Source organism: Liolophura sinensis, chromosome 6 (assembly GCF_032854445.1).
Source record: "Liolophura sinensis isolate JHLJ2023 chromosome 6, CUHK_Ljap_v2, whole genome shotgun sequence".
NCBI classification, from domain to species: Eukaryota; Metazoa; Mollusca; class Polyplacophora; order Chitonida; family Chitonidae; genus Liolophura; species Liolophura sinensis.
This window is the reverse complement of record NC_088300.1, coordinates 13,445,045-13,455,566: the sequence shown is the minus strand read 5'-3', so window position 1 is coordinate 13,455,566 and position 10,522 is coordinate 13,445,045. Positions and strand designations below refer to the sequence as shown.

The 10,522-nt window shown below is 40.1% G+C and overlaps 1 protein-coding gene across 1 annotated transcript; it reads left to right on the top strand.

Annotated features, from left to right (window-relative positions):
• The first annotated feature begins 672 nt into the window (after positions 1-672).
• LOC135468009 (DDB1- and CUL4-associated factor 5-like) lies at positions 673-9,170 on the top strand. The gene is made up of 9 exons (XM_064746007.1): positions 673-970; positions 1,847-1,990; positions 2,919-2,955; positions 3,788-3,933; positions 4,516-4,645; positions 5,016-5,244; positions 6,106-6,178; positions 6,657-6,784; positions 7,309-9,170. Exons 1-9 carry the CDS (start codon positions 748-750, stop codon positions 8,509-8,511), a joined length of 2,313 nt encoding a protein of 770 aa, XP_064602077.1. The 5' UTR covers positions 673-747; the 3' UTR covers positions 8,512-9,170.
• The last annotated feature ends 1,352 nt before the right edge of the window (positions 9,171-10,522 follow it).

Below are 10,522 nucleotides of genomic sequence, written 5' to 3'. Positions count from 1 at the left end.
TGACAAAGGTAGATGGTTTCCGCTTGGCCCTCTGGGTTTTTCCCACCCATACGACTGACCACCACCATAGTAATAATAAAATTATTTTATTTGATATAAAACAATCAAATGAATAAATAAAATAAATAAAATCAAATAAATAAATAAAAAAATAAATATAGATGTAACCTATAACAGTATCTTTATTTATTTATTCATTTATTTATTTATTTATTTTTTGGTTGATTTAATTTTTTCTTTACCAATATAGGGCTTTTATAACGCGTGTTAAAGCTCCACAGAGCTTGCTCTATCTCAATGCAGTAATAAATTAATAGTGGTCTATGCGGATGACGGATAAATACAAGGAGTAATTGTCATATGAAACGGCGATAACAACTGAAATGCACTGTATGATCCATTGTGTTGACAGATAGGGGCAGATAGGTAAATGGATCAACATGTAGCCAGGTTTAGGCCTTCGTGCAGCTTGAAGATCTTTTCTTTTCACTTCCGTATTATGGTAATGTAGAAATATCATTCAGTCACATAATTAAGATGGAACGTGAAAATGCACAGATGTTTTCACATGCACCAAGGCAATACTATACCGACACTCAACTTTCTGAACAAGTTGCAAGTGACGAGTGCACCTGTACCGGAAACATGTCTGACGCCATTGCTAGACACCGTAATGACAGCTCTGTGAACGTGAACGAAAGAAATTTGATGTTTTTAGCCGGTGAAAGCATGTAAAACCTTGACTCAATGGCGAGTTTTAGGGACCCCGCTACAGGGCTTCGTTATCAAACCAGTGTTGTAAATTATCTAAAGAAGAGAGAGTTTAACATCGGTGGAGACTGGCGGAGAGATTTAGTGAAAGGGCGGCTGGCCCAGGCGAAGAGTCTGTATCGTCGTGATTTGATCGGGCACTTTGGCTGTGTGAATGCTATAGAATTCTCGCACGGAAATGCTGAGTGGATTGTCTCTGGTAATAACAACAACGACATAACCAAATGCCTTACTGGTGACTTATTGTAGTATGATACCATACTTCATTGAAAGAGGTTGGACGGATGGGAGGGCGGGGGGGAGGCATTATTGGATGAGAATATTATTAACTGCTGTACTTCAGACCATTTGCTCTTACCACTGAGATCACAAGTTCGAATTCGGATTGGCTGGTCTCAAACGCTTTGGTCTTCCATAAGGAGGTTTGTCTAGAACCAGAGCAAGGAGTGGAGAGGGAGACTAGCTAAGAGTGCAATCGTGGCCTTGCATAAAACCTGTGTGGGTTCTCGCACTGTAAGTGTTTTAGGGGCCTTGTTGACAATAAACAGTCAACATATGAGCATAGATAACTATTTGGATGATCATTTGCTTTTCACAAACATGGCAAGCAAGCCATGTCTGACAGCCATCTTATATTATATAAGTGAAAACTTCAGTGGCACTAAACAACAATCAAATAAAACAAATAAATACCTAGCCAGGTGTGGAGGTTTATCATATTCTCTGTCCATAAGCTTTCATAACTGCTGTGGTCTAATCTCATCAAAAGTTTTTAAAGTTTTAGAATGAAAATTATTGGGTGGGAGAGATTAAGAAATTGCTTGTGTATGTTTGACTTAAGTCTTATAAGATAGGAAAAAAGTTCAAGGTAACATCAATTAAGGCATTATGTATGAACTTTCAGCAGTAACTTTGACAAGTATAGGTTCTATTTGCTGAAGAAATCATGCAAAGCTAGATATGTGTCACTAATCAGTTGAAAGAAATGATGGGGTTAAGTGATAAATAATGGGAATGTTAGATCTCAGCCAACCTCCTGAAATTTACATATGGTTAAATATATTTTTATCTGCAGGGGGTGATGACAGGCGTGTTCTGGTGTGGAAGGTACAGGAGGCTTTGTCAGGAATTGACCATCCCAAAGCCATGAAGGGCCAGCACAACAGTAACATCTTCTGTCTCAGCTTTGATCACAACAACACCAAGATATTCTCAGGCGGTGAGATACACCTCTTCTATACCTCGCACTGAGGTGTACATCTCATGTCTGTAAAAGCAGACCCCTAGCTCCATGTAGAAATGAAAAATGAAGGGGCAAAGGTTCCTCTAAAAAGGAACAAGGTGCACATTTTGAAAACAGGGTGCACATTTTTGGGACGGTGCACATTTTAGAGACAGATTAGAGACAGGGTGCACATTTTAGGGACAGGTTGCACAATTTAGAGACAGGTTAGAGACAGGGTGCACATTTTAGGGACAGCTGCACATTTTAAGGACAGGTGCACATTTTAAGGACAGGGTGCACATTTTAGGGACAGGGTGCACATTATAGGGACAGGTTGGAGACAGGGTGCACATTTTAGGGAGGGTGCACATTTTAGGGACAGGTGCACATTTTAGAGACAGGGTGCACATTTTAGGGACAGGGTGCACATTTTAGAGACAGGGTGCAGCACCCTGCTAACAAACTTGCAACAACTATGATGCTCTACATATTCTATGTGGTCAAAAAATAATTCCACAAAGACACTCTTACTCTAATGAAACAAACTCCTCTCTGTTTTGTCTCTGCTGTGTTTACTCTCATTTTAGTTAATTTAAGAATGAAGACATTTTTTGTGGGAAGCGATAAGTTATGAAAGTGGCCTCTTGTGTTTATGTACGCATGTTCAGACATAAGGCCTGTTTCAGGACACCTGCTTCAGACTAATTGCATGTTTGTATGAAATAATCAGTGCAGATTTGTGGTATATTAATGTGGATTACTTGAATTGTTATAAGCAACTCAGTCACATACCTGTTTACATGTACTGTTACATAAATTTACATTTATCTTACCGAAAGTAATTTGCAGGCAGTATATATATGAATTCAGAAAAATTTTGAAAATTGAAAATATAATCAATGTAAGTCTTCTTTTATTGTAGGTAATGATGAGCAGGTGGTGGTTCATGATTTTGAAACGTAAGAAAGCTTTTCCTTAAAGTAATATGATGTACACATCATCTACTTTGTGGTTCTGAAACTAGAAGACAGTCGTCAGGCCTTTCTTTTTCAACCCTGTTTCAAATCACTAATACTTTTCTTTGTATCTGCATTCCCATTATAAATGTACTTCCTTTGTGGCAATTTTCGTGGTTACAATTACAATAAAAGTTAAACTTTTGACCTTGTATCAGTGCCCATGTACTCTTCTGATAAGCCCAGCTCATTTCCTGTAGAAATGTAGGATGTACTTCTGCATGGCCTCTTCTTAAGCCAAGCTCAGTATCTTGTAGCATTGTTCTTATAGTCTCTTCCTAAATCCAGCTTGTCTTCTTGTAGCTGTGCTCCTGTAGTCACAGCCGAGGTTCACCTCATTTTCCTGTAGCACTGCTGATGTAGTCTCCTCCTGAGTCCATATCATTTTCCTGTAGCAATACTCTCCTTGTCTCCCCCTCCGGATGACTTTTCTCTAGCCTCTGTCTTAAGTTCTTAAAGCATTTGAGCCCCAAAGCATATGATGATTTGTTAGTCACTCAGAATCAGAAGTGTCAGCAATAGGTATCTCTAAAAACTTTGCTAGTGTTCTGAGGACATTATTCTATGTTGACTGATAAAATTATACTTTATGTGAAGCCCTGGAATTGGCCCACCCAACCAATGTTTTTTTCCAAAATTTAATTAAAAACGATGCTTCGGTCGGGGATATAATCATTAGTATTACATGTCTGTGGAAACGTTATGAATTCTCACAAAATAGGTAATGATTAAATATGTGAAGAAAATTACTCTGACTTCCACCCTTTTGTTTCAGCGGGGCTACTGTGGATGTGTTTCCACATGATGACGTGGTGTATGGTTTAAGTGTGGACCCTAACAATGATAACGTGTTTGCCAGTGCGGCTGATGATGGCAAAGTGAGGATATGTGATATTAGGGAGGAGGCTAAGAGCGATGATGGTGCGTCTGGGATGTCACTTATTTGCTATCTATCAATTAGGGTTTCCCTGAATATTTTGCATTTATTGGGATAATTGCTGGCAAGGGATTCATTGATATTGTACACATTAACAGCGCATGGATGGCTGAATGGGAGATGTACCACTTGTTCAAAACAGTAATAAAAATGATTCACCCCTAATACCAGATACAAAACTAGTTGGACATTAATTGTCTAAAGTTCAAACAGGGTTTTGAATAATGGGTGGAGATTACATGTAGATGTATGATGCCAAATTTCAGACTTTTAATTGTAATAATGACATGGACAGTGGTCTGGAGTTTTGCACTTTATTCATCAAACTGAATTGACAATCATCAACCATCCAGTTACTTTCCTGATACATTGTACATGGTTCAAAAACAGACAACAGTTTCAAATCTTCTGTGAGTGGCATAATTTCTGATTTATTCTTTTCTTTAGAATTTTCATGCACATGATTCTAAAACTGTGCAAGCAGGAACCAAACAAAATCTGGCTGTCCATGATGATTCATTGATAATATGAGCATGCTTGATATGGATTTATGTGTTTTGTTCCAGCCATCTTCTGCCTAGCGGCCTGCCGCTCCTCCATGCATGCTGTGATGTATAACCCTGCGGAGCCTCGTCTGCTGCTCACAGCCAATAACGATGAGGGAGTGGGATTGTGGGATATCAGGAGACCCAAAAAGTAATATGTTTAACATCTCTAGTAAGAAGGGCCAGTAGATCTAAGACATGTGGTTCTTGAATTAGGTGTATTGGATAGTCCTACAGATAATCATATTGTGACGCCATGCTTTCAGTTTATTCATACACATGTATAATTGTGTAATTTTTTGGCACTTATAAATATCTGATGTTTTCAGTGGTAAAATTTCAATGTGACAATAAGATTAGTGCATTAGTAGTGCCCAAAAATTTGGAGGGGTGGGGGGGAGGGAATTGGCAGTTAAGGAAAATATCTTTCAAAACAGAAGCTTGCTTTAATATCTTCATTGTTGCACGGATTGATTCCACATGTAAACTTCGTGTAAGATGGCACGATTGTTATACTGCAGATGTCTGATGAAGTATGGTGGTGACCTGGGCCGGAAGCAGCAACATGACTGTATGAGTGTGCGACTGAACCACCTAGGCACACAGCTGATTGCTCTCTATAGGCGCCGCCCCCTCATGCTGTATAACATCAACAGCCCCACCCCTGTCTGTAAGTTCAGCAGCTCAAGCACAGAGTACCTCAACTGCTGTACCATGAAGAGCTGCTGTTTTGCAGGAGACAAAGACCAGGTGGGTTCATGTGACAGAGCTGAAAACTTATACTGGGGATAGTTGCTTGCAAGTGTGTTAAATGTTACATGTGGGCTTGTTTAAATTTTAAAACCGGTCTTGTCTTAATTTATAACAAATTAGTGAAACTTTCATATAGATTGAAGTTAATCTGATGCGCAAGTCTAGATAAAAATTGGGCAGTTTGGAAAAAAAATAGGCAAATCAGAAGAATCCTACCCAAACCATCCACAAAGGTCAATGAGTACATGCCTGGAAGTAAGATGATTTATGATGACAACAATTATCGAGCACCTTACCTGGAAAGTGACACCTTAGTTGAATTTAAAAATGTTAATAGTGTTCATCAAGGCAGAAAGATCAAAGTCATTTTGTTTTTAGGGAGACACACAAAAGAATTTAATATTGGTTCCTATAGTATGTTCATTTCGAGCACAAAATGTTCTGAAATTATCAGGTTTTGGTGAAAATTTCATGAAATTATAAGTGATTTACTGTAAAACTTGTACTACTTTCACATTAGAGTGACAAATGCATATACATCACCCTGTAAGGTGTGACAAGTGTGTGATGTATTTTAATATCAGGTTCAAGTATTTGGGATGTAGGAAGGATAACATGTCTACAATCTGAGTGTTATGGCTGAGCACAGTGACTTGATATACATGTAGTGTGTAAGACCTTGTTCACCTGCCTAGTAACTGTTCAATTTTTTCTGGGTTTGCTCAGTTTTTGTGGTTATGAGCTCCAGATAGCTGTTGTGTATACATGTATCTGATAACCTTAATCTATGTCCGGACATCTCATATCTGTTTTAAGACGACAACAGTTAAGTTTTCTTTGCCTTGTTCTTGTTTTCAGTATGTACTGTCAGGTTCTGACTTATTCCATGTGTTTATGTGGGAAGTACCAGACATGGACAAACCCACTCAAGGTAAACCAGTCTACTTTAGGAATCAGCCAGGGACAGTTGTGTGTAGTTACTGCTGTTGTCAGTATGTACATGTGAATAAATGTTTAAACTTTTTCCTGATCACGATTTCTTGTAGGAGCAATTTTTGGATAATAATTCTGATAGACTGAATAATCTTTTAATCCTTGTTTATTATTTAAACAACCGCCTTATTTATTAAATAATTAAAATTTTCAGCATTTAAGATGATCATTTGAAACCCTGCAAAAGCCTCTGCACTAAAATTGCAATAATTAATTGATATTTCCAATGGCAGTGATGATATTAAACAAATACTTGACACAGTTGTTTACATAACCTGAAATTCGGTAGCACTTCACTGCTATGTGGGAACATGTATCCAGAAAGCATCCCATTCCATAGTACACATGTGCTGAATCAAAATGATGTCTATCATTACATGTAATCGTTGTTCTCATTCTGTTCATTTCCATCACAGCCTCCTCAGTCTACCATGTCCACAGCACTCACATGCTACTGAAGGGCCACAGGTCTATTGTCAACCAGGTTCGGTACAGCAATGCCAATCATCTCCTGGTGTCGTCAGGGGTGGAGAAAGTTGTCAAGGTAAAGGTCAGGATTAAGGTCATGTGAATCCTGATAGGCGAAGCCTCTTATTAATGTAGTTGCTGTAAGTGCAAGTCAAGCTCATGCTGGCTTCCTCCGCTAGCAACCTTGCGGATAGTCATGGGTTTCCCTGGGCTCTGTCCGGTTTCCTCCCACCATAATGCTGCATGGTCCCTGTCATATAAGTAATCAAATAAATAAATAATATAACCTCTCCCTCGTTAGAATTTAGTGATGGGCCAATAAATCTGTGGATCGTGTTTAACACTTCACTCAGTGTCACTTCACACAAATATTACATTCTGCTATGATGATGTGTAATTTTGTGACTGTGATGGTAAGTATTCCCCTTCCTGTAAACGAGTAATATTGAACACTTCACACATTGTCACTTACTACACAAATGGTGCTTTCTACAATGATAATGTGTATTTTTGTGACACTGGTGGTAAGAATTCCTCCTGTGTTAGCAGTAGATGTATCCAAGTATCAGTGTTCTGACAGATTTCTGTTTGTTCTCACAGATCTGGAGCCCTTTCCCAATGCCTGGAGGAGATGGTAATCTGAAAGACGAAAACAGCTCGACACGCCCTGAGCGAGTGCGTTTTAGCCAGGAGCAGTCTATGAGTATCGTGCTGCGTCATGACATGATGCATGACTACAGTAATGGTAATGTAGAAGAGGACCCCCATATGATGGCCTTCTTTGACTCCCTGATTCAAGCTGGGGGTGACCCCTGGAGCTCGGAGGATGATTCGAATGATGACTTTGTACTGCTTCCGTATCGTCGGGCATCAGACGATAGTGACCGGTCAAGCCTTAGCACTTTTAGTGACAGTGACCCTCTGCCCACAAGACCTCAGGGGTCTCCGAGAAACTTGACAGTCCCTAGCCTGGAGAGTGGTTTTCACCCCTCGTCTTCCGCCACCTCCTCCTCTCCTGTGATGAGCTCCGACAGCACCACTTTACAGCTGTCATTCAACTCTGTTGCTAATCACTCCAGGCATTTGGAGTCCACAGACAGTGACGCACCATACCGTGCCAGGGCGAAGAAAGCGGTGAGGCGTTTGCGACAGATGAGAACCAGGGTGCTGAACAGTGATACAAGTGACAGTGATGAGGCATCAGACGGAGCCACAACCTCACAGGACATAGCGAGTTCTAGTGCGGACAGTAAGAGCTGTGACACAAGCGCTACACATGAGCATGATGGTGAGGATACATGTGATTATGATGTGTCATGGAGCCATAGGGGGGCAACAGATGATGCTGAGGGTACAAAAAACAGTGTCGAAAATGAAAGCTGTGGTAGTTGTGTCAGTCAGGTGACAGTAACAGTAAACAGTGGCAAACTGGAATACGTGAATGCAAACAGTGTGTCTCATACAGTGAACAGACCTGTGAATGGAAAAGTTCACGACTTAGTGAATGGGCAGGAATGTTTTGCTGGGCAGAGTGCAAGGGGAGATAATGTATCAGAATCTGTGACAAGGGATACAACTGCGGATGAAACAGTCAATGGCAATAACAACTGTGCTGCATCAACCTCCACCAGTTCTGCAGACCATAACTTCCCATGTACTCAAACTGTTAGTGACAATCATGAGGTCCCAGAAAAGCCAAACTTTAGGAAACTGAAAAACCGCAAAGTCTCCTGTGGTCGCCGTCAGTATCGCAGACATAGCAGTGGCAGTAGTCAACATCAATCCAGTGGGGAGGATGGGTAGTGGGGATAATGTTATCTGGGTTTAGGCTTGAGCAAGATTATTTATGAACATATGGGTAAAAGAAATTGTGAATATTTACAAGTCAGTATGTATGAGAGGTTCTTGAGACGAAAATTTAAGGTCAAATAATGGGATGTGAGCCAACATACACTGTAAGCTGTCAGTGAGGCAGTAAAAACCAAATTTTCTCTGTTTTACTGTTGGTTGTCAGGTTACCCAGGGACTTTATACTTCAATTCAGCAGCTGACACCCAAAAAAGTACAGAAAAATAATCATGAGTCTCACAACACAATTGTAATACCCTAATTTTAGATAACGTTGATATTTGTCAAAATAAATATATGTAATGCCAAGTTATAGTGGAATTCGTTTGTTTACCTGATGTAAGAGCTAAATGGATTCATTGATGTGCATGCTTATGCAGAGAAACTTGTGCTGATTGCTGTAACATGCATGTAGCCATGAGGCAAATCAATGTTGAAATTTCTAAATGAGATCATCGTGCAAAGAAAAAGCTTATTTATATAGACAGCTCTACTTTATGATGGTTGATGTATCTTAAGACCACCTTAGATGTACTGATGTTGACCATCCATGGCGAATGTTGCTTGTTACAGCTTCTTGTCTTCATTGAGGGGAAAAACCTGTGAAGAGCTGAGGGTACAATAAATATCAATTCCAATCTTGCTTTAGGCGCTCTTGTTTTATCTTTTTTTTAAATCCGGAATACAAAATATCACAAAAAATGGTAGGCCTACTGGTGAATACAAAAATTTGTTTTGTTTCTCTTTTTTCTCCACCAAATGATAAATACTTCAGAGGACAGATCCTTTGTTTGGTTTGTGATTGTGGGTGGGTGGGTGGGTGTGGGGGGTGTGTGTGTGAATCAATGACCTTTGGGGTTTTAGCAAGCATTTCTATATGTACCAACAGAGCAAAGTGAAATTTGAAGTGACCAAATTGTACTATAGCCTACTGAGTGGGTAGGCCCTACCAGTAGGTTACTTTGTGCTTTGATTCTACCGAAATTGAAGAAAAGTCAAAAGGGTGCTAAAAAGGGTGCGGCATTTTTCTAATTGGCCTTGGAACACTTTGGCTTGATGTCTTTTCATATCTTGAGGTGTGAAAAATGAATTACACTAAGGGTCACATACAGCAGAAAGGCTTTCTTCACCTAAACAATATGACCACAATGGCCTACATGTATGTGTATATAATTTATTAGAGTGAGTGAGTGAGTGCTTGAGGTTTAACGTCGTAATCAAAAATTTTTCAGTCATATGACGACGAAGGAATCCTTAGGGTGCATGTACGTGTAATGTGCCTCCTTGTTGCAGGACGGATTTCCACCGCTCTTTTATCTAGTGCTGCTTCACTGAGACGACTTACCGAAGGCAAGTAAGCCGCCCCGCCCGAGCCATTATACTGATACGGGTCAACCAGTCGTTGTACTATCCCCTTCATGCTGAACGCCAGGCGAGGAAGTTACAACTTCCTCTTTTAAAGTCTTAGGTGTGACTCAATCAAGGATTGATCCTGGATCTACCGGTCCCGATAATTTATTAGAAGTTACTTTATGTAGGCCTATGTATATGTGCTTGTGTGTAATGAAGTGTGCTTAGTTTTTTATGTCGTACTTAACATTGTACCTAACAGTTTTTCAGTCATATGACGACAACGAATCATTTGGTGAGTGTATATATACTGGGTCTTCTTGTGGCTATGCCACCTAAGTGATGCTACCACTGAAGTGTCGTGCCTAAGACACAAGACATCGATGACATGCACCTCACCCACTGTTGCATTGACACTAGGCCAACTAACTCTGTTTCCTAGCTCTAAGCGGGTCGAAGCTACAGCAAGTGCCATTTGTAGAGTACATGTTTATTAGGCTCCGCTATGACTCGACCCGGGATTGAACCCATGCAGGTCTCCGGATTTTGAGCTGAATGCTCTGATTATAGGCCCCGAAGTGGTTCACTATCAGCCTATAAATGTAGACCCAGATAT